At 36.3% G+C, this 24,467-nt stretch overlaps 2 protein-coding genes and 2 pseudogenes across 3 annotated transcripts; 1 reads left to right on the forward strand and 3 right to left on the reverse strand.

Annotated features, from left to right (window-relative positions):
• Window positions 1–9,618: 9,618 nt before the first annotated feature.
• On the reverse strand, window positions 9,619–11,900 carry LOC147934498 (uncharacterized; annotated as a pseudogene).
• A 715-nt stretch (window positions 11,901–12,615) lies between these two features.
• Window positions 12,616–13,354, reverse strand: LOC147934499 (uncharacterized). The gene is made up of 2 exons (XM_087472650.1): window positions 13,281–13,354; window positions 12,616–13,183 (listed from the first exon to the last, which is right to left on the reverse strand). The coding sequence occupies exons 1-2, from the start codon at window positions 13,352–13,354 to the stop codon at window positions 12,616–12,618; spliced, it is 642 nt and encodes a 213-aa protein (XP_087328776.1).
• A 2,827-nt stretch (window positions 13,355–16,181) lies between these two features.
• On the reverse strand, window positions 16,182–19,472 carry LOC104724214 (jacalin-related lectin 44-like; annotated as a pseudogene). Its single transcript, XR_015571112.1, has 5 exons — window positions 19,299–19,472; window positions 18,907–19,130; window positions 17,314–17,749; window positions 16,795–17,223; window positions 16,182–16,676 (listed from the first exon to the last, which is right to left on the reverse strand). The product of XR_015571112.1 is annotated as a jacalin-related lectin 44-like (transcript).
• Window positions 19,473–21,847: 2,375 nt separating this feature from the next.
• On the forward strand, window positions 21,848–23,476 carry LOC147934500 (uncharacterized). The gene is made up of 4 exons (XM_087472651.1): window positions 21,848–21,853; window positions 21,963–22,609; window positions 22,721–22,796; window positions 23,015–23,476. Exons 1-4 carry the CDS (start codon window positions 21,848–21,850, stop codon window positions 23,474–23,476), a joined length of 1,191 nt encoding a protein of 396 aa, XP_087328777.1.
• Window positions 23,477–24,467: the final 991 nt, after the last annotated feature.

The following is a 24,467-nucleotide window of genomic DNA, read 5'->3' on the forward strand; positions in this document are numbered from 1 at the left end:
AATTTTTTAGTTTTGCTTTTTTTTTTATATTTTACATAAAAGAACTCTTTTTTAGAGGGTCAATTAGTGACGGACAAAATTACGTTGGAGAAACAAATCTATACTAAATAAAAGTAGAAGCTGCAAGCAAGCTTCTAAATCTATCTACTATAAGATTTAAAACAATTAATCGGGATAGACCATCTCAATATTTAAATTTTTTTCCTATTTCATTAACTAACAATTTAATACTAGAATATTTTATATACAAATATATATTTTTTTTCAAATAAATATATATAAAAGAAGAAATGTAAATTTTGGAAAAAAAAAATAGAATATATGAAACTAACGTTCTTATTCTTCTTTTGTTAATTTTTTTATTTTCCAACAAAAAAAATAAAATGGACAAAAATATATATTTGATTAACACTAAATTTTTTTAATATAAATAATTACCGGAGGCATCCCATTCATTCATAACTTTTTTAATTTGTAAATTTGGAGCTATTGGTAAAATTTTATTATTGGATCTAAAGAAGAATGATTGACGTTGCAAGACCTTGAATTGATGTTGTTTGAATTAATTTTTGGGATCTAAAGAAGAAGGATTGATAACAAACATACATGTTCAGAAATTTCAAAAAAAGATTTTTTCTGAATCTTCTTTTGTAAACTCTTATCCTCCTGTTTGGGCAACCAATCTAGGAGTTTTTTTTAATTATTAATGTTTGGTTGAAAAAAAAAAACAAGCATACATGTTTTATTAGACGTATATGTGACCGTGTTCATATTTCTCTGCAAGTAACTTACAATTTTGTAGTATTGAGTATTTTGATTTGAAAAGTTTCAATATCTGTGGATTTAAAACCGTGTATATGGCTGAAAATATCAATCAATTATTGAGTGCATGTGGTGACTATATTGGTCATGAAACGAGTGACCCTTTTTTATTATTATTATTAATAATAATCTAGTGATCTCATACTCACTAGCAACCTACCCCCAATCAGACAACTACGGATAACCAAATAACCAGTATTAATTCCATAACAATTAAACCAATAAACCAATCCAACATAAATCAAGGAACCAACAATCCTAGACAACATTCTAAGAACTCAACTCTAGTAACCTAATAGAAGCCAGCCAACAACCAATCGAGCAACTAGAACTTCCTCCTCTTCATTGCTTTCATTTTACGATCACACTTTGCCTTTACCTGCACCACAAACACAAATTGATATGCATGAGTATTTATAAACCCTCAGTAAGGCAATCTTTCCATCTACTGGACTATACACACAAGCAATAAGATCTCTTCATGCCATAAACAACAAACATTAAAACAAACTAAACAATATACAAAGCATTTGCATCATCAGTCGCTACTGAAGAAGGGTGTCGACCGACACCACAACTGGTGTCCATTGGCAGAGACCTGATACTATGAATCAGCAACTCTAGAGGCATTCACCAGCCCCACATCCTTCTCCTGAGCCATCTGCACTCTGCTCAGAAGATCTGATCTATCAGCTGCCTCCAAACCCATCGGCTCCTGAGAGATAGCACACAACCTCAATGCAGTGATCTCTTCTACCAGAGACTCCATGTCTTGCTCCTGAGCCGAAGCCGCCCGATTTTGACCCAAATTATCAGCAACCATGTTAGCCTTACTCGCGTGGTAGGCTTTCTCCAAATCATAATCTGCCACCAGCGCCATCCATGGCCTCTGCCTCAAATTCAGCTTAGGCTGAGTGAATATATACTTCAGGCTCTTATGATCTGTAAACACATGTACCTTGGCACCGTAAAGATAAGATCTCCAAATCTTCAGGGCGAAAACTACAACAGCCATCTCCAAATCATGAGTAGGAAAATTGTCCTCATGCTTCCGCAAAGCGTAGGCAATCACCTTTCCATGCTGCATCAACACACACCCCAAACCAACTCTGGATGCATCTGTATAAACCAAATAGGGCTCTCCTTGCTCTGGCAATGCCAACACTGGAGTAGTAGTTAGCATCTCTTTCAGGCTTGTGAAACCCTCCTCGCACTCATGTAAACAAACAAACGGGACATCCTTCCCTGTCAACTTGGTCATTGGTCATGTCCTGCTTGCAAACCCCTACACAAACATCCTGTAGTAACCTACCAAACCAAGAAAACTCCAGATCTCTATGGCATTCTGCGGTCTAGGCCAATTCATGATGGCCTGAATCTTCTCCGGATCTACAAAAACTTCCCATGCCGACACAATGTGACCCAAAAAACCCATCTCTCGCTGCCAAAAACTACACTTGCTAAACTTGGTAAACAACTTCTGCTCCCGCAGCTTCTCCAGAACTGCTCTCAAGTGTACTGCATGCTCCTCTAGACTCTTACAATAAACCAGGATATCATCGATAAAAATGATGACATACACATCTAAAAACTCCTGGAACACGCTGTCCATCAATCGCATAAACTCTGCTGGCGCGTTAGTCAAACCAAAAGGCGTCACCACGAACTCGTAGTGCTCATACCTCGTCCTGAATGCAGTTTTCCTCACATCTACGTTATCTATCGGGATCTGATGCTAGCCCGACGCTAGATCAATCTTGGAGAACCAAGTAGCACCTCTCAGATGATTCAACAACTCATCGATCATGGGAAGAGGGTACTTGTTCTTCATAGTGACCCGTTTCAGACCCCGATAATCAATGTACAAGCGGAAACTTCCATCCTTCTTAACAAAGAACACCAGTGCTCCCTATGATGAAGTGCTAGGACGAATGAATCCCTTGCTCAACAAACCCTCTGGTTGCTTTTTCAACTCTACTAGACTAATAATCAAGTATGCTAGCATCAACTCACCGCCACTTGAATATCAACACCTCTTGTCTGTCCAAGAACCTCTAGTAACTTGCCTCTTAGGGAAACTTCCACAAGATAGCTTATTCAAAACTAGCTTTTCTGCTTGACAATTCTCCACAGCAAATCATGAATACAAACGTAATAAAACAAACAAGTACCATGCATTCGCATATTCTGATTCACCGCATCAAATGCTTTGCTAGCCGCCAACTCAAGCCACTTGAGCTACTTCCCCCGAGTAAGCTTATCAAATCCTTATACCTAGCATTCTCGTCCAAATACAATGAACTTTAACCACCATCTTCACAACAATTAGTTTATCCCTCCTCAAAGGCGTCTCGTAAACTTTTGCACTTGGCATTCATGCCCTTCCCGGATCAACCGTGCTACAGCTCCCCTTCATGGGTCGCCAGCACCACCGGCCACACAATCTTGACCACAATGATCATCACAACTCTGACCCCACCAGCCAGCACAACCAAAACCTGATATTAAACCACCATCAATCTCGCGAGGTTTACATTCAGTCGTTATGCTTATACCCACGTCCTAGACATTGCCTGCTCCCAACTCATCCACCCTTAGGTCAAAACCTTCAAGCCATACTGATATCACTGTTAGCCCACCGTCTTCGAGTCATACCATCTCACTCTTGGACCACAATCCTTGAGATCTCGGTATCATGGAAACTATTCATCTCCTCAGAGGAACACCATCCCCTCTACCACTCTCAGGGCCCATATCCCCTCGAGCTATCGATATCCAGGGGAATCACCATCACCTCAGGAGCAACAAGCCTTAACGTCTATAAACATCTCCCGACCAGAAGTACCTCCTTTGGTCCGAGTATAACATTGCAATGTCATACCTGCCCACTCAAGTTCAAATATCCAAGTGAGGGCCTGTTCTTTTACTAATCGCTGGAGTAGCGACAACGACAGAGAAGAAAGACGATGAAAACTGCAATCAACAAAGCAAAACAACAGCGGTAGATGCAAAACGATGATGACAGACCAGTCGCTAGAGTGAGAAAAAGGTGTCGCGGAGTAAAAACAAAGTCGCTGGATTATCAAGCGACAATTGCCGTCGTTCATTGCAACAGTAACAGCGACTCTTTTCCCAGTTGCGGCGACTGTTTAATTAATTACGATCTCGTTTTTGTCTTATTTCTTTGGTCGCTATCGCTCGATGAACGACATAAAAAAGAACAGGCCCTGAATCACCCACCAAACGGAGGAGTATCTGCATTTGTCTACCTATCCGCTTTCTAGGCTTGATACCTCTCGAGAAGAACCTCTTACCGATCATCTACAATTGCTCCTTCCTCCTAAGATATGATGGAAACTCCTCAACATCTGCAGCCTTCGGCGACACCCTCTTACATGCCCACTCAATTTCAAATATCCAAGTGAATCACCCACCAAACGGAGGAGTATCTGCATTTATCTACTTATTCGCTTTCTAGGCTTGATACCTCTCGAGAAGAACCTCTTACCGATCATCTACAATTGCTCCTTCCTCCTAAGATATGATGGAAACTCCTCAACATCTGCAGCCTTCGGCTACATCCTGTCGCATGCAGCACAGTTGGAGCCTGCATTGGTACCCCTCTCGGTAACCGCTCTAACATCACGTCACCAGATCCACTAAATGATCATCTCGACCCTGGGCTCCACCTACTAAAACCCCACACCTGGTGCTAACCCCTCTGGTCCCTCCTAATATGTTTGCGACGCTCTGACGTGCCTCCTTGTGTAACTCTGGGCCACACACTTGCTGTCCGTGGGAACCTGCCTGACCACGACCATGACCACGCCCAAATCCACGACCAACAACTCAAAAACCTTTAGCCGCTGCTCTTCTAAGAACAGAGACTAACAAGCATAAAAAAAACCAAAACCAAACAAAGAAACACAACATACCGTGGAATCTCATTGAAGGCTCGAAGAGGATGTTATAGGACTTCATGCCACACACAATTAAATAACTCACATAATCAATCAAAGCATGCAAATCCACAACATCAACAACAAAAACCTAGTGAACCCAAACCTAGAACCGTAAGGGCTCTGATACCAAACTGAAAAGACTCGACCCGTTTTTTATTAATAATAATAATCTATTGATCCCATACTCACTAGGAACATATCCCCAATCACACAACAAGGGATAACATAAAACGATACTATTAAATCAATGAAATAACCAATAACCAAATAACCAATATTAATTCCATAACAATTGAACCAATAACAAATCCAACAGAAATCAAAGAACCAGCAATCCTAGACAACATTCTAAGGAATCAACTCTAGTAACCAAACAGAAGCCAAACAACAACCACTCGAGCCACTAGAACATCCTCCTCTTCATTGCTTTGATTTCACGATCACACTTTGCCTTTACCTGCACCACAAACACAAATTGAGATGTATGAGTATTTTATAAACACTTAAAGAGGAAATCCTCCCATCTATTGGGCTATACACACAAGCAATAAGGTCTCTTCATGACATAAACAATAAACAATAAAACAAACCAGCCAATATACAAAGCATTTGCATCATCAGTCGCTACTAAAGAAGGGTGTCGACCGACTCTGGCAATTAGGTATCGACCGATACCACAACTGGTGTCGACCGACACCTTGCTCGACATCCCCAAAACCCTAGCTTGTGTCGACCGACACCTCCACATGGTGTCGATTAACACTCGCCAAAGTCATCAAATCGTCCTCGCGTTGGTGACACCTATGCCAAGCATCGATTTACTTCGATCAGAAACTAAGAATCTCACCTTCAAGCTTCTCCCATCCGATTCACGTGTTCTCAGAAGCAAAACCCAGCCATAAGCCATTGCCATGTACTCACCTTAGCCAATTAACGAGATCTATCCCAAAAGACAAAGCTAGCACCACAACAACCTTCCCACCATGTCCTTAGCCTTGAATCCACATTCTCCAGGAAGAAAACTCACTCACAGGACAAAAGATTTCTCAAAACCTCAAGAACAGTCTCTAGGAACTCTCCTTTCTTCTTTTCTCTCTAAAAATGTGAAAAAACGGTTAAAGGGACAAAGGAAGTCGAATTCTTACTTTTAACCTCGAGTCTAGGGCTTTCTAAACCAACCACGCTAACCAGAGGATTAAAATCGAACCGATTAATCCGATTATTTCGCAAATTTTAGGAGAAAAAAAGAAATGATTTTGGTCTTGGAGGTTGTTGAGATTAAGTTGTGTGGGGGTTTGCATGATTTATTCAGTGGAAGAAAGTAATCTTTTCTCAAAAATGAATATGAAAAAACAAAATTAATGATTTTTTTGATCAGATTTGATTCTTAAACACAATTAATTTATATAAAATTTTAATTGTGTATTTGAAATAATATATTTTTTTAATAATAATTTAAAGTTTTTATAAGATAATATTTCGTGACTATTATCAATTGTATATAATTTTTTACCAACATGTATCAAATAAATCCATTGGGTTCAAAACCTAGTAAATTAAAAAAAGAGTATTTCATATTCAACAATATATCATTCAAAATGTAAATTGTGACTAAAAGACAATCCGAACAATCATTAGACCACCATAAAATTTGTCAAAAATCTAAATTAAACTATACATAGAAATTCACTTAATCAAAATCGAACAAAACGAATCACTACTATATTCTTATGGTTTATTTCTTTTTATAATAGATAAAGCTAAACGTAACACAAAATAAAAATTAAAAATATAATAAAACTAAATTCATAACTCCAAATAAAATAATATCAAAATTCTAAATCTTGTTGTCCACGTACCCCTATTCAGTTATGAACTGAGATTATAAGTTTATAACTTATTTCCTCTGTTTCTAATAGATTAATGTTTTAGGATTTTTTTTGTTTTTAAAAAATTGATGTTGTGCATTTTAACAAAATTGAATTATTTTTTTGTTATATTTATCTTTCACATGTTATCTAAAGTTTATATTTTCTATTTCTACAATTAATTTATAAATAAAATTTTAACTTTTTTTAATTGGTGTGAACTTGTCAAAATATAATTCTATTAAAAGAGGATAGTATAATGAAGATTAAAAAAAAAAAGAAACGCTTGGGATTGATGAAAGTCAACTCTCATCAATTTATCGGCGATCGTGGACACTAATAATACAATGCATCTCATGGACACTTTACCACCTCTTAGTCTTTGTTTATTAGTTTGGTCATGGGGCGAGACACTAATTCACGCCTCCCATCTGACGTGCGACGCTTTAATAAACAAGAAATGGAACCATCTTGCCTTACGCACTTATACAATAAGGCCCGATTGGTAATGGCTGTTATTTGTGGATGTAAAGACTTTGACTTTAAAATTTTTAGTTATAGAGAATTTGGCTCTAGATGCTTTGACTGTAAAAACTTTAACTGTTAAACTCTGATTGTTTAGCAACAACTTTTAAAACTGTAGCTGTTATTTTTTTATTTATCATTAAATAATAATAATAAATATATATTATATCATAAATTAATTCTTATAAAACTTTAATGAAAAATTTAATTTTATTAATGATAAATTAAAATTCTGAAAAATATAAGTCAATCAAATATGTGATTTTGTTTAAAAATTAATGATAAACTAAATTTTGCTAACAATATTCTGATTTTTGTTTTGTTTTTGGTGGTTGATTCTTCATTGATTATTCTGACAAATAATACCAATAGTGTTTTTTAATTGTTTTGTATATTTTTTTTCTTCTTCTATTGATTAGTTATATGAGCAGTCAAAAATCCATTAACCACTATTCAATGCATTGTTTGAATGTTATTTTATTATTAATGATAAATTTCATAAAATCTTTTACAGTATTATTAGTGATGATGATGAAAAAAAATTATTATTAAAATGGATCTTAAAAGAAAGAGAAAAAATAAATAATTAATTTATAAAAATAAAATCTGTAAATATATATATATATACTTTTGGAGAGCTTTTAAATATAAAAGGGAGAAAATAAGAATGCTTTTAAAATTGTTTAATTTTTAAAGCATGGGTTTTGACGCTTTAAAAGAAAGGGAAAACAAGGAAGAGAAAAAAAAATTGGCTTTCAAAACTTTAAAAAAATTTAAAGTAAAAAAGGTTTGATTGGCAAAAAAATGACTGTCAAAGCTTTAAAGATTTTTAAAGTCTTAAAAGCATGCTACCAATCTAGGTATGTATATTTTCAAAAAGAATTAACAAACTAAGTTTTGTGTACATTATTGTAATTTTGTCAGAGGAGTAGCAAAATGATAAGGTTTTACTTTTTATTCATCTCTCTTCTTTGATTTCAATTTCTTACTCATCATATTTTTTTAACGGTTGACAAAAAAAAAGTATTTTTTTAACGCATGTCATTTTGTTTTGTAACACGTTATTTCCTCAAAATTATATGTGTTTTTGTTTAATGTTCACCATTTTATTTTATAACAAGCTGTTTTCTATTTGGAAAAACGATCTGTATCCCTCCAGGAACTTTCATATAGCACCACATCCACCCAGTTTTTAAAATTCGATCTATGTCCCCCCAGTTCGTAAGTTTCAGTCTAGTATCCCCCTAATTGTAAAGTTCGAAACTTCTGTCCACACATTATGCTAAAATCGTGGTTTATTATTGGTTTACACGGTTTATGACATAAAACCAATGCGAAACCAAAAACCGAATACATTAAACCGAATTGAGACCCGATTAGAGTTATTTACAACCCGAAATTATACCCAGTGAGAAGAATCCCTAAATTCACAATTTTGCTCTCTTCATCGATATTTTCTATTTCTATTTTCAACACCTGAGCTCCGATATGAGCAATTCATCTGGAGCTACGAGTGGAACATCCAATGTCCAACAGAGAAGAAGAGTTGTGGGTGTCCCAAAGACGTATTGGTGTGGAGCTAGTATCGTGGCCTTGATTTCAAAGTCCGCTGCCAATTCATACTGTCGTTACTATCGGTGTGGTTATGCTGCATCACTTAAGGTAATGTGTTTGATTTTTGGATTGTTTCTAACAAATTTCACTCTAATTCTCTGTCTTTTGTAGCTCATTGATGATAACCACAATTTCAAGTGGGTTGACTAAGCATTGTTGGATGAGATTGAGAGATTGGCTGTCTGAACGGCTGTACTTGAACAAACAGTGTCCCAGATTACAACAGAGACTATGGATCACCAAAAGATGGTTTTTGAGAGGATGCAAATGAAGCTAGAGAAAGAGATTTTTGAGAGGGTAGAAGAAGAACTGTTGGAAACCAAATCAAGTCTGAAGAAAATAATGATTGTTGTAATTGTAGGTTGTATGATCATGATTGGTTTGAGTAAAGTGATAGCTTGATTGGCTTGTAGTTGTTGGTTTTGTTATGTATTGGCTTGTAGTTGTTGGGTTTGTTATGTATTGTGTTGTTGTTGGTAGTGTTATGTTCTTGTTGTGTCCTCTTTTATGTCTAATGAGAAACCAAATTGATATGTTTCTTGTCATCTTGTGATTAACCTCCTAAAAATAACAAAACAAAACAGAGACATTGGCACAAATGGTTCAAAACCAATATATAAGTAGAGTAAAACATCCAAAAAATGCATCCACGGTTCAAAACCAATACATAAGCCGAGTTAACATCCTAAATGGTTCAAAACTAATACATAAGCCGAGTTAGCATCCTAAATGGTAACCAATACATAAGCCGAGTAAAACATCCTAATCAGATGGGAAAACAAAAACCAGACCCATCTAACACTTTCTAATCCTTCATCCTTGCTAGATCATCCTTGAGACGGTTCCACTTGAGTGCCTTGAGTGCCTTGATTGCCTTGAGCAGTCTCTGGTTCAAATGTCTAAGACACAAGATGAAGCAAAATTAAAAGTCAGTTTCACATTCTATTTAACACATGGTAGATTGAAAACTACACCTACTAACCTGTTTAGAAGACTTCTTCTTCGAGTGAAACCTAGAATTGTGACCAGCTTCACCACATATACCACAATGAATTATCCTTTTCAACTTTTTAGGTGCTTTTTTCGAAGGAGACTCATTTGGTCCTTTTTTCCTCTTTTTGTCCTTCTTACTCTCCTTTCCTTTCTTCCTCCCAGGCTGCGGTGGTGATGGTGGTCTATTCACATTAGGGAGGTTGGTAGATGGCCAATAAGCAGGTCCTCTTTGTGGAACAAGGCCTTCTGTGTAGTTCCTCCTCCACATAGGTGTCCGAAACCAGAAACACACATAGTCTTCAACCTCAAACTTCCTATCAATCATGACTCCATAAGCATGCTCACAAGGAATGCCACAGATTTGCCATTTCTGACAAGTGCAAGTCCTCTCTATCAAGCTTACCCGATGAGAAACTCCACTAAGTGTAGCTTCATAACTGTCGTTTGTGCTCCTTCTTATCTGGCATTCTAAAGCTTTCTCAATTTCTTTGGCAAGGAACTTAGACACATATGGCGTGCATCTCCCATTGTGATCATGAGATTCGACAGATCTCTTCGAAATCCTGACCATCGCAAGTCTCCTTATGGTCTCAAGCATTGGCACAAATGCTTTGTCCCTGGCTTTCAAAATGGAGTTGTTGAATCACTCGACTGAGTTATTCTCAACATCTTCACAGAAGTTCCCTTGCTTGTAGAACACCTTGCACCAAGATTTTGGTTTCGACTTTACAACATCACGCCAAACATTCTCACTGTAGTTTTGAAGCTTGATCAAGTTTGCTTCAAAATCCTTCTCATTGTAGCTCCATGCAATATCCCAGACATACTTCTTCATCTCTTTATCTTTCCCATGACTTTTCTTCAAGTTGCCATAAATGTGTTGGACATACATTCTATGCTCAACCTTTGGTAGCTCTAACTCAACAGCTCGGATGCGTCCCTGAAAAAAAAGCAGAAGGTTAATAACTGAATAAATACAACACATTAGCAATGAACCCAAAATCAGAATGTTTATTACCTTTTGGCGATCAGAGACTATGATATAACCATCACCATCCATTAGTCCCTAATCAGCCTTGATCTTCCTCACAAACCACAACCAATTTACTATGTTTTCTACTTGTACACACCCCCATGCTATTGGGTAGATAGCATTATCTGAATCTCTACCTAAAGCAACCAACAACTGACCTTTAACTTTACCTTTTATAAAGGTTCCATCTAAACTTATTAGTGGCCTACAAGTATCTTTTCATGTTCTCTTGAGCACATCAAAGCAGACATAGAAACTATTGAATACCTCTTCTCCTGCATCGTTAGTCACAATGTTAACTTCAACAGTTGAATCTTGGTTTGATTTTCGTATCTCAGCCGCATAATCTTGGAGCCTTGCAAACTGCTCATCATACTCTTTCTCAATCCATCTCAATGCTTTATTCCTTGCAGCTTGACATTGAGGCCTGGATACTGTGATCTTCCATTTCGCTTTAATGATTTGTTCTATCTTCATTGGCATGAAATACTCAGGTTCTTCTCTGATTTGATCTAGAAACAACCTAGAGATAACATGAACCTTCAAAATATCACAATCTCCATTCGGATTACATGTATGCTTATCAATGTACTTATTCACCCTCCACCTCCTACATTTCTTCGTGATTGCACAATATATGCGCCAAATACATCCATCTCCAGCACATCTAAATCCAATCTTGGTTTTATCATACTTGTATTGTGCGATGTTGCATCCAGTCTTCAAAGCATGGCCGAGTACAGCTTCCGTAAATGCAATGGCGTTGAAGAATGTCTGGTGATAGTACAAAGTCCCATCTACTTTTCTGATGTTGTTCCGCTTTCTCTCCCAACAAGCTTCATCATCTTCATCACTTGAACCGCCTGGATACTCATCATGAACGATCGATGGTTCGTCTATAAACTCCACTATGGCTTTCTCGATTTCAAACGCATCTCGCTCTCTTGGATCTTCATCGTCGGGTTCATCATCTTGGATCGGCTGACCTTCTCCTCCTTCCTCTGGCGGAACAGACCCAGTAGCAGTAGCAATAGCCTCGTTATGAACGACTATCCCATTCATCTCCAGCTCATTCGAATCCATGGAAATTGAAATTTTTTTCGTTTCTAGGGTTCTTCGATTTGGGGATTTTTCAGTTTTGGGGATTTTATATTTAACGGGTTTTGAATCGGGTCGATTTGGGTTAATTTCTGGGTTAATCCGGTTTTATTTTGTTGGCACGCGGTTAATGTATATTCCGGAACAGTAAACCAATGATAAACCACGATTTTAGCATAATGTGTGAACAGAAGTTTCAAACTTTACAATTAGGGGGATAATGGACTGAAACTTACGAACTGGGGGGACATAGATCGAATTTTAAAAACTGGGTGGATGTGGTGCTATATGAAAGTTCCTGGGGGGATACAGATCGTTTTTTCTTATTTTTTTGACAAAGTGTTACATGTTATGTATTTAGATCCCATATGATTTTTTTCAAAAAAATATGATTTTAATGTTAGACACACGTTGTTTCTGGAAATGACACATATTTTCTTTAAATATACCATGATAGTTTTTGAATAACATATTTTTTTTCAAAAATTACAATACCATGATCTTTGTTTTTTATTTGAGGGCAGTTTTGATTTTTCTCATTCCTCAAAAACGTTAGTTTTCTACCGTTTCTGTTACATGGTTATTATCTTAATTTTTGTTGGATTTAACTACTAATATTGTCCTTATATATTTCGTTCATTATCTTTTTGTCAACGAATTATATATATATATATTTTGTCACGAACCGGTTTTTCATTCATTAAATATGGTCTGGTACAGTTGGTAGGGATAGTAAAACCGATTTTGCTAACGCATCGGCTTTCCTATTGAACTCCCTCGGTACAAAAACAAAAGATACATAATCGAAACGACAAGATAAACAAAGGATGTTATGGTGAATCCCGTGAAGCTCCTTGAAAGAAGCCTCCAAATTGAGAGCTTTGATCAACTGTAGTGAATCAGAAGCGAAACAGACGTTTTTGAATCCAAGATCCAGGGCCTGGATGGTGGCCAAGAAAAGAGCCGAAGCTTCTGCCATGAGGGGTGAGGAGATATTTAAACCCGTAGATCTTGTCTGGGCTTCTGTAAGGGCTTCTCTATCAGCGAAGATCCAGCCAAATCCAGCTTCCATTGATTCCTCTCGCCAAGCGGCATCAGAGAAACATTGGACTGTGTCCAAACGGGAGAATGGAGTTACTCGGATCTGATGTGATGGTTGTGGTGTTGGTAATTGATCTTGTGCCTCACTCCATTCTCTGGCCGACGCAACTGCAAGGGTAAGGATCTCAGATCTGGAGAAAAGTCGGTTTTGGAAAATCTTTTTATTTCTAGCATACCACAAAAACCACATAATCCATGATGCAAGACATCCCTTCCCTAATCCACACGGGGGTAAAGAAGTGAGGCTAATACATGTCTCAAAACCTTGTTGTAGGGTCTCGAACAGGGCGGATTGGGGTGGAGTCTTGAAAGGTGAGGATCTCCACACTTGGAACCATCTTCTCGTATTATACTAACAATTTACAATTTTAATAAAACCTCTATAAATCAATATTTAATAAATTAATAAATTTATTTATTTTCGAATTCAGATAATATAATATATGACTTAGTTCTATAAAATATATTTTTTTTTCTCTAAAAACTCAATTTAAATATATAGTTTTATTCAGTCTATGAATATATATATATATATATATATATATATTTTGGAGAAAAAGTTGGAGTTAACAGCTTTTGTTGTGGATAGAGTCAGGGGGCTACTAATAGGATTTCTTGGGGGGAGTTGATGGATGGGCGGTTCTCAGTCAGCTCACCGATTACCAGAGATGGTTTTCCAAAGCCGAATATGGAAACTTTTTATAAGAAGGTGTGGCCTGCACAAGTGCCATAGAGGATTAAAGTGTTTTTTTGGTTGATTAGTCATCAGGCAATCATGACAAATGTGGAGCGTGCGAGAAGACATTAGTGTGATTCTGCGGTTTTTCAGGTTTGTAAAGGCGGTTTCGAGACTATTATAAATTTTTAAACGTGAAGGTCCAGCGGTGGCTGGTGTCTGGAAGAGAGGTTGGTGCCAGTATGAATGCATCGAAGGTTCTTTGGTGCTTCTTTGCCGGAATGTGTTTTTGATAATTTTTCGGAGGGACCCGCAGGATCAGATGGAGTATCCTAGTCCATTCTGTTTGCAGTTTCTATTTTGTGGGGCTGGAAATGGAGATGTAGGAATATGCTTGGTGCGAACTGAAAGTGTCGGGATCGTGTTCGCTTTCTCAAAGACCTAGCTAAAGAAGTAACAATGGTGAATGCTGCAAAGGAGGTGTCACTTTCTAAGCGGCTGCGAGTAGAACAAATGATTGGTTGGAAGAGACCAAATGCGGGTTAGATGAAGATGAACACGGATGGTGCATCTCATGGTAATCGAGGGTTGGCCACAGCCTGAGGGGTGTTGCGGGATTCAGATGGTCGATAATGCGAGGGTTTTGCCTTGAATATATGGCTATGTTCGACACCGCTTACAGAGCTTTGGAGTGTTGAGAACTTACGATTGACCAGGGTAGAAATAAGTTGAGAACTTACGATTCGAGAATATTTGAGACGAGGTCATAGTTCTAAGTAATTTTGGTAAAATGCGATACTTCTGAGTAGTAAACATGTCATCGATCCTTTAACGTGATTATGACATATGTCATGTTTTTGATTGGTTATAAAGTTTTTATTTTGTATATCTGAATTATCTAAGACTTATATATATACCATCATGATTATAATTTTCAAATTTTTATTTTTATTATGTTAGATTAACTTTATTTCAATTTCTCAATAAAAAACTTTTATTGGGTTGGTGATAAAATCATTGTACTCGAGTATATAATTTTTCACCAGTTGTTCATCCAAAATATCTTTGGAGTAAAAAAATTCATGGTTAAAAAAATTCTGTCACCAAACAATTTTAGTAATTGTAAGAACTATAATTATGCCAAAATGAAAGTAAAGCAACATAAAATTTGTTTAATTTGTTTAAAAGACATTTTAGGTGGTGATAAAGAGCATACTTTAACAATAAAATATTTTGGGTGTAAGAGCATATTTTTGATGGTAAAACATACAGTAAATTTGTACGTGGTTATTAATTATATGTTGTTTTGATGAATTCTTTGCATGTTAAATATTTTGTTATAAGTTGTAAAATGTTCTTGAAATTTGACAATAATAATATTTGTAATGATGAGTATTTGGCAAAAGTTTTGGTAGAATATAATTTAGCTTTAGATTATTGTAATAATTGTTATAATATATTTAAAATATAATAAATAAATAAGTGTATAAAGGTAAATACAAATATGATTTTTTCTCTAACTAAATTATTAATATATTTAATTCAGGAAATAATCTGTTTTTTATATTATTAAAAAATTATTTATGGTTTAGGATTTATTTTCTTCAACAATTTTAAAATCCGCTTATCGTACGAACCCTTATCTAGTCTATAATTAACAAAACCTACAAAATTATCTAAACCTCTATAAATCATTAAGTATCAATTTATCGATAAATTAATAATTTTATGAATGAGTAGAATATTTGATCCAATATTATTAATTGGTAAAAGTTTACTGTATCTTTAAATTCGCTAAGCGTACGTTCTCGTTCCAAAAGAAACACTAAATTTTTTTTTTTTTTAACTGTAAAACAAGCATTGCCTAAATTTCCATATATATGTCAGTATGTGTGTATATAGCTCAGAAATGTAAATTGTTGAACGAAAACGTAAGATGAATTTGTGAAAATATGGTTTTGCAGCTTGGGTAAGAAGATCAACCCTTGCTGGAGAAGCTATCAGAACTTGAATTTTAGGAACAAAAGAATTATATTACGTGATAGTACTGTCGAAAGACACACTTATATATAGGAGACGCTATAAGTGGAAGAGAGTTGAAGATACGATGTCATCAGAACATGACTTATTAAATGAGATTGTCGCAAGACACGCACGCCACACAATATGAGAAACCCAAGACGTAGTAGAATGAAAAAAAAGTAAGAGAGCATTAAAAAACAAATTTAAAACCGTTGGGTAGAACATGAATCCCAAGTTGATGAAGCATGTTACTGGATTTTCCATGGAACCCAACGATCTGGTGTTTATCCTTGTGAAGCACGAAGGTTGGTGTTGTACCAACCATGGTTATACCTCCTAATTTATCATCATAAATACCCTCCACTGAGATAAATTTTTCAAACGGATCCAACTCGAACTGCAAAACAAGAAAAAAAAAACATCAACAATGATAATAAAGTTGACTAAGTACTATATATTTAAATCTTTTAAATTAGGAAAACTGAATTAATGACCTCTTCGACACGAGTTATCATGGTTTTATTTCCATGATCATCTCCAATGACCAAACGAGCGCTTTTGAAGTACATAAACTTGACAAAGCCTATAATGTTTTCGCTTAGTCCAACGTAAATCTTGTTAACACTGTTGAAAGTACCACCATCGTCCCAAGAAGCTCCTCTATCACCACCTTGTGCTTCTAGTTTCGCTGCATCAGGAGTAGGAGGGAACGGGCGGTAATATGCTCCTAGAGCATTAACATTACTCAAACCAACATTATCATATCCATGGAACCCAACAAGAGCGCTATCATTCTTCCTCAGCACAAATTTTCTACCATCAGCTACTGTTCCAAATGTTGGAGAAGTTCTGTTTTTTGATGTTTTGAAAATCAATGAAGAAATCCACGTCATCTTAAGACTCGTAGTTACTAAGGTCCCCTCCACAGACGTGATAAATTCATTTGGATAGTCAAGCACAAACTGTAATCACAAAAAGCTTTGTATAAGCGCCTCAAGAACCGATATATATATATATATATATATATATATATTAATGGTCGATAAATTGTTACTTGAATTAGTTTAATAGAATCATGACCTCCTTTTCATTTTTAAAATCACGTCGGCACGCATTCCTCCTTTCCACTTTTCCGCCATGATCATACTCAAACCTGACATTATATATAGTACCTGTACAGTCGACGTACACCTTTCTTACGCCATCATAATTACAACCATCATGCCAAAGCAATCCTCTAGGATCACCTTGGTATTCCAGTTTATTAGGAGTGGCCGTACTGAAATATGCTCCAAGAGACTTTAGGCTTTTGTCGGCATATCCATGAAAACCAACGATCCTATTTCCATTGGATGCAAGTGAAAACTTCCTTCCCTTTCTACACCCAATCATAACAGAGTTATTGATGTTATTAGTTTTGAAGTTAATCCCTTGGATGACATTGGACGCATCATCGTAGTAACATTCGACATGTACTAGATACTCCTTTTTTGACTGGTTTATCTCTAACTGCAATATTTGATGAAAATGTTTACTACAACATTTAATAATATACTCAAAATAAATGGACATATATTTAATATAATTTCTCAGACATACCTTCTGTGTGAAACCATCGCCAGTGTCACCACGGATTAATCCACTTTCTAGTTTTCCATTCTTGACATTAGTCAGTTTTGATATACAATATGCCTTCAACACCACCTAGTACCTCGATCTTTGATATATTTTCATGGTCGAATCCATCGTCCCACTTCTTGCCTCCTATACCACCTCTCGCTTCCAATCTCGTAGGAGTAATGGAAGTGAAGTAAGCTCCAAGAGAAAATATTTGTTTGTCATCAGATCCAAGAAAGCCGATTATCTTCTTTCCTTTGACTGCTAGCGTAAACATAGTACACTCCCAATCATATCCCATCATCTCAGAGGTCCTGAAATTGGTTTTGAATTGAATTGCTTGCAATCCATATGACTTTGTGTTGTAATAAGCGTCAACAGATTCAAGGTGTTCATCTCGTAGATGGTCAATCTCAAACTGAAATACAGTGAAAATAAAAATACCACAAAGTCAGCATTAACTTCACCTCAAATAAATAAATATATATATTATGTATGTTTTTTTTGTGCAGACCAGTTTAGTGTATGTCTGTTAAACATCTATATACCTTTTTGAAGTACATTTTGGGTTCTATCCTCCTTTTAATTTTGCTTATTTAAAATTTTAGTCTCTACAAAATTGTACTAAAACCAATAAGTAAAATATGGTAAATTGATAAAATCAATTTTTATAGAAAATAATTAATTCTACTTAAATTCCTTATTAATAGCAAATTTTTTTTTCTATATATGTGTCCCAAAATAAAAAATAAAAATAAAAAAATCAATCATTAAACTGTATACACTAAAAAATAAACAATCAGTTAAATTAAATAATTATATATTAAACAAAACAATAATAGTATTATTTTAAATAAATACAAAATATTATTCTGATTAGTTATACATTATACAAACAGTTATATTTCGTATTTTTAGTGTTATATCCTGATAAAATTATAATACTTTAAGAACAGTTGTATCACCTCTTAAATATAAAAAATACTAAAAATTAAAAATATATAATTTTATTACTAAATTAAATATCATCAAAATCAAACATCATTATAAATAAAATTAAATACTCCCTCTGTTTCATATTAAGTGTCATTTTAGACTGAAAGTTTTGTTTCAAAATAAGTGTTACTTTGTATTTTCAATGTAGATGTTTAGTAAATTTTCCAATTTTATCCCTACTAATTTAATTTATTAACTAATAGAATAAATTGTATAATATATTAATAAGGAGTAAAATAGAGATTTTCTTAATATGTGTGAAAATTTTTAAAATAATGACACTTAATATAAAACAGATGGAGTAATTGTCTGGTGGTACGTTAAATCCTAGTACAGTACATTTTTACCTTTAAGGAAAATTTTCCCTTATATAAAAAAATAACTAAACTACCCCTACGATATCCGATTATATTGGTGTGCATCAGACTCCTAATTCAGTGGCAATTTAAGGAAAAAAAAATATATTATTCGGCTGCCTCAGACTCCTAAACCAAAATAACATTGACATATATATATATATATATTGACGGATTTTGCCTATATCTAAACGTCTGTGTGATTTTGGCTGCGTAGACATACCGTTTGTGTGAAACCATAGTCAAAGAAACCATAGATTTTTCCATCTTTTAGTTTTCCACTCTTTACATAGTTGAAACAAATGGATGCTATGCCTTGACGACCCCCTCGTACGTATATCTTTGCTACATCGTCATGGTCCGATCCATCATCCCACTGATTACGTTCATTTAACTTGATTCCTTTCGCCACAACCTTTTGGATCATCTTGAACTGACGATATCAATCTTGAAAAAAGAAAACATAATGTCAAGGGAAGAACCAACACAACCAATTGCAGAAACGAATCTGCGGGAAATCATTTTTTCTCGATAAAGTGCGGGGGTCTTTAAATTTCTACAACTTTAAAACTATGCTTAGTACGTTTACAACAATGGGTTTTGATAAGATCTTACTTAAGGTTAAGAGATTGGTGCGAAGAAATGGTAAGCCTGCTTATGGGGGAGAAGAGAAAAGAGTTGACCTCTGAAGATGAAGATCGAGACTGCTGTGTGCCTGTGTTGATCCGCGCAAGTCTAGCGATGGACTTGTCTTTTCTAATAATATACAAGTTTTGGCCATTTTTCCACAATATGTATATATGTATTATTATATGATATGAGGCTGCTGGTAGCAAGATTAAATATTAAATTTGTGAAAGAGAATCTAGTTGTGAAATTATTATTCAAAAACGTTAGCGTATAAAAATAAACGAATAGCAATAATTGTTCAATGACTACGTGAAGTCTTCCTTCAACAAATGATTATTTTTAAACGACCGTTCATCTCATTGACCGCGTACACTTTGTTTTTGATAAGGGAATTTTAGTCAGATATTATACATTTTAGTTAATATTATCAGAATCTACAAAAAAGATTTTATTACTACAATATTTTGGATATTTTCAAAATATCCAGCGTATTCTTGTTTTATAATACCGGGAAAAATGTTACTACAAAAATGTCATCGCTACGTCAGACGCCACATCAAAAATCGCTAACGTGTATTAAATAAGTCAGCCGTAACGCGTTATAGAGGTAATGACGACTGAGTTATAGGTATGTTGCGGCTGATTTATGGAAAAAACAATTGAGTAAGATCGGACGGCTGACTTAGAGCATAACTCAGCCACACGTTACGGCTGAGTTTTTAAAATCTGGCTGAGTTATGACGGCTGAGTTTTCACCCGATGGTTGAGTTGTCAAAATTTTGGCTGAGTTAGAGCATAACTCAGCCATAACGTGTGGCTGAGTTTTCACTCAATGGTTGAGTTGTCAAAATTTTGGCTGAGTTATCAATACGACACAGAATTTTTCACCGTCTGGCTGAGTTCTGAAAAACGGCTGACTTATGAGATGTAGTTACGGCTGAGTTATGATTAAATCTATAACTCAACCGTGATAGGCTGACTTATCGTACAACTCGGCCATTTCATGGCTGACTTAGTAGCAAAAGATTAATTACTAGAATGTTATTCAGTTACGGCTGACTTACTAAAAGATACGGCTGAGTTACATATTTTCAGTTGACAAAGCGGCTGAATTTGGCAGCCATTTTTCTGTTTTTTAATTACTATAATGTTATTCATGTTGTGACTGAATTATAATTTGTTTGATGGCTGAGTTATATTAAGGCTGAGTTATTATTTCTTTAATGACTGACTTGCCACGTCGGACGCATCATCCATGTCAGCATTCCATGTCATCATCTTTCTTCTCTGGAAATACGAAACGTCGTTCTTTCGATTCTTCAACTGGTTATTAGGTGAACTATTTTACCTTATATATCACACCTTGTTCTTCTACTTCTTCTTCACTTTCTTCTTCACCTTGTTCTTATACTTCTTCTTCACTTTCATCTTCACCTAGTTCTTTCCGGTACTAGTTGTTTCCGGTAATTGGGTAAAGAAACAGATATATGTATTTAACATTGACTATATAGGGTGTATAGTTGTGCAGATCGATGGAGGCACAACACACGACAAGCTTGTGGAGCTTGTTCTTGAAGACTACGGATTGGACGCGTTTAGCCATGAGCAAAAGCTGAGCTACATGTTCTCGAACAAGGCACTGAAACTAATGGTGCATGATACTCCACCAGTTTTTATCTCCAATGATCGGCAGTTGCAATGTTTTTAGGGGCTATGGAAAACCGATCAGCTACGTTTGTGTGTGGAGTTTTCGGATAAAGAGTCTACAAAATCTAGTGGAGCTAGGGGAAGTATGATACGACCAAGCAGTGACTCAAAAGTAGAATGTACATACGAAGTGGACGGTGGGGGATTTGAAGGCACTTGTTATGATTATAGTGATGACGAAGAAAACAAAGAAGAAGAAGAAGTTGTCGAAGAAGCAGCTGACGAAGAAGAAGACGATGAATTTTCAACCCGATTTGATGTTTTTGACGACTCCGATGGTGCGTCATCTGATGATGATAACTTTTCTGTCTTGGGCGAGCCTCCGAATAAAGACGAAGATGCACCGACTCTGGCTCCTAATAAAGACGAAGATTCACCGACTCAGCCTCCTAAGATGAAAGCTCATAACAACGATAATGTCGGATCGACTATGAACCCAGAGGCTTTTAGGTTGGAGTTATCAACGCTAAAAATTGCTGTAGGACAACGATACAGGAGCAAAGCCAAGTTTAGGAATCGTGTGAGACTTATTTCGGCTACGGATGGATTTGATTTTAATTTTCCAGTATCAAATCCAAGAATGGTGGTTGGGCGGTGTTGGGTTGAAGGATCTTTGGAGAGTTCGTGCATCTAGACAAGGGGATGAGCCAAATTTTCATGTTCGTTTATACGATTCGGAACACTCATGTTCTGTGACGAAACGTTCTAATCGATCCCGTCAAGCAACAGCTGGTGTATTGGCAGGTCTTTACAGGGACTATCTTGGTGATCTTGGTCCGGAAGTTAAACCTAAAAGTGTCGGAGTCATTTTCAACAAGCAATTTAGTATGAAGGTAATTACTCTGTCTCGGCTGACTTATTTACGTATTATGGCTGGTTTTTTGATTCTCTACAACTGACTTATATTTTATGGCTGATTTATTAATTTGTTGGTGTCAACAGATGGGTTATTGGAAGGCATATCGGTTGCTGCGGTTTGCAAGGGAGATCGATCAGGGAACTCCAGAGGATAGTTTTAGCGAATTGCCTTCTTACCTATACATGGTAAGAAGGGAAAATCAAGGTACAATCACGCTTCTCCAAATTGGTGCGAGTGTTTCTGGGTTTGCTTTCATGCGCAAAGTTATTGTTGTCGACGATACGTTTCTCCATGGTAGTTACAAAGGGACGCTTCTAACAGCCGTAGCTCAGGATGGTAACTTTCAAATTTTCCAAATAGCTTTCGCTATTGTTGACACTGAAAATGATGAGTCTTGGCGTTGGTTTTTTACACAACTCAAAAATGCCATTCCTGACAAAAAGGATCTTGCGATAATCTCCGACAGACATAAGTCAATAGGGAAAGCGATTGGCGAAGTGTATTCGTTGGCTTCCCGTGGAATTTGCACTTACCATTTGTATAAGAACATTTTGGTGAAGTCCAAAGGAAAACATTTGGTCCCTCTAGTGAAAAAAGCGGCAAGGTGTTTTAGGCTGTCTGATTTTAATGAGGCTTTCAATGAGATTGAAGCACTTGATCCCAAATTACATGGATACCTCCAAAGAGCTGGTGTCCAAATGTGGGCGCGTGTTCATTTCCCGGGTGAAAGGTACAATTTAATGACAACGAATATTGCCGAATCAATGAACAAAGCACTGTCAAATGCTAGAAGTCTTCCCATAGTTCGACTGCTAGAATCGATACGGAATATGATGACCAGATGGTTTTCTGAACAGAGAGAGGATGCACAATCGCAGCTAACAACGCTCACTCGTGGTGTTGAGAAACTGTTACAGGTAAGTTTACATAAGTAAGTCGTCAATATTGATAAATCAGCCATAATAGATTTCGTATCTCAGCTGTAATTGTTACATATATCAGCCAGAACAGTTTTCATATCTCAGCCCTTACCATAATAATTTTCATATCTCAGCCATTATTGTTTTCATAGGTCAGTCGTAATTGTTTTCATAACTCTGCCTAAAACGTTTTTTTTTGTTCTACTCCCTATTAGGACCTCGTCACCGCAGCAAGACTTATGCATGTACAAACGATTGATGTTGTACGTGTGCAAGTTACATATGGAACGTCTTTGCATGTTGTAAATTTGAAACTAAAAAAATGCACATGCCGTCGTGTCGACCATGAGAAAATACCATGCATCCATGCAATTGCAGCTGCAGAGCATAAGGATGTGTCTCGTATATCCCTGTGCGATCCGAAATTTAGGAGTGTCGATTTGGTTAACGGATGGGGTGGTTCAATCATGCCTCCTGATGAATCAGTCCCGGTTCCTGTTGCTGTGGATAATCAACCGTGCTTGCCTCCGATTGTTGTGAACCAGCCAGGAAGGCCCAAGAAGTGTAGGATTAAATCATCTTTGGAAGTGGCTATTGGAAATAAACGCCCTAGGAAGCAACATGCATGTTCGCGATGTAAGCAAGTTGGGCACAATGTGAAAACTTGTCGGATGTAGTTAGGGAGATTTGTTTTATTTTGTGTAATAACCCAGTCGTCAAGTCGTATAAATCAGTCATTTGCTTTCAGATTGTTTCTTTTGATCACTCAACCGTCAATTCATATAAATCAGCTATCTATTTTCAGATTGTTTCTTGTGACAACTAAACCATCACTTACTATAACTCAGCCATCAACGAGACATTTCGTTTTCCCGTAAAACTATAACTCAGCCGTTAAGCAATATTTTGGCGGGAAACCATAAATTAACCTAATAATAAACGAAACCTTTCATTTGATAACTCAGCCATTATAGATTGTTCATTTTGATAACTCAGCCGTTATTCACTATAACTCAGCCGTCACATGAATCAACGTGACCTTTCGTTTTCCCGTCAAACTATAACTCAGCCGTCAAGCAATATTTTGGCGGGAAACCATAAGTTAACCTAATAATAGACGTGAACTTTTGTTTTTCTATTGTTTTCCCTTTATATTCATATAATTCATTGTATCGTTTCAGTTTCTTCTTCTCCGCTCATTGCACCTATAAATATTGCATCTTCGTCGATCAGTTCACCTTCAAATCTCATCTATCATTATATTGCATTTCCTTCGATCATTGCACATGTATGTCTCCTCTCCATGCCCTCTGAATCTATAGCATATTTTCCCATCATTGCACCTATCAGTTGGTGAAGGTTATTTTTCTTTTGATAGACGAGCTATGGACGGAGAGGGTTCCAGTAGACATCAAAAACGCAAGGCAGAGTGGGGAGACGAAGACAATCAGCCGTCCATCAGCATGGCCGGAGCAAGTTCCAGTAAACGTCAAAGAAATGCAGATTTCAAGTGGGAAGAGGAAGCACTATTGGCCGTGTCCGAAGCTTTTACTCAGACAAGAGTCGAGGCCGAGGCGGAGACAACTGATCGCTACACAACAATTCTGCATATGATGGATGATCATATGAAGAAGAAGGAAGAGAAGATCGCCCTCGAGCATCAAGTGG

This window comes from Camelina sativa, chromosome 11 (genome assembly GCF_030686135.1).
Source record: "Camelina sativa cultivar CO46 ecotype springtype chromosome 11, ASM3068613v1".
NCBI classification, from domain to species: domain Eukaryota; kingdom Viridiplantae; phylum Streptophyta; class Magnoliopsida; order Brassicales; family Brassicaceae; genus Camelina; species Camelina sativa.

Excerpts from the sequence above, each read along its gene's own strand:
- LOC147934500 (XM_087472651.1), top strand. Across the intron at positions 22,610-22,720 it reads GTTCATTTCCCGGGTGAAAG|ATGGTTTTCTGAACAGAGAG; the intron begins GTACAATTTAAT and ends TATGATGACCAG. Across the intron at positions 22,797-23,014 it reads GTGTTGAGAAACTGTTACAG|GACCTCGTCACCGCAGCAAG; the intron begins GTAAGTTTACAT and ends ACTCCCTATTAG.
- LOC147934499 (XM_087472650.1), bottom strand. The coding sequence starts at position 13,354 with ATGGTTCCAAGTGTGGAGATCCTCACCTTTCAAGACTCCACCCCAATC. Across the intron at positions 13,184-13,280 it reads GTTCGAGACCCTACAACAAG|AAATAAAAAGATTTTCCAAA; the intron begins GTTTTGAGACAT and ends GTGGTATGCTAG.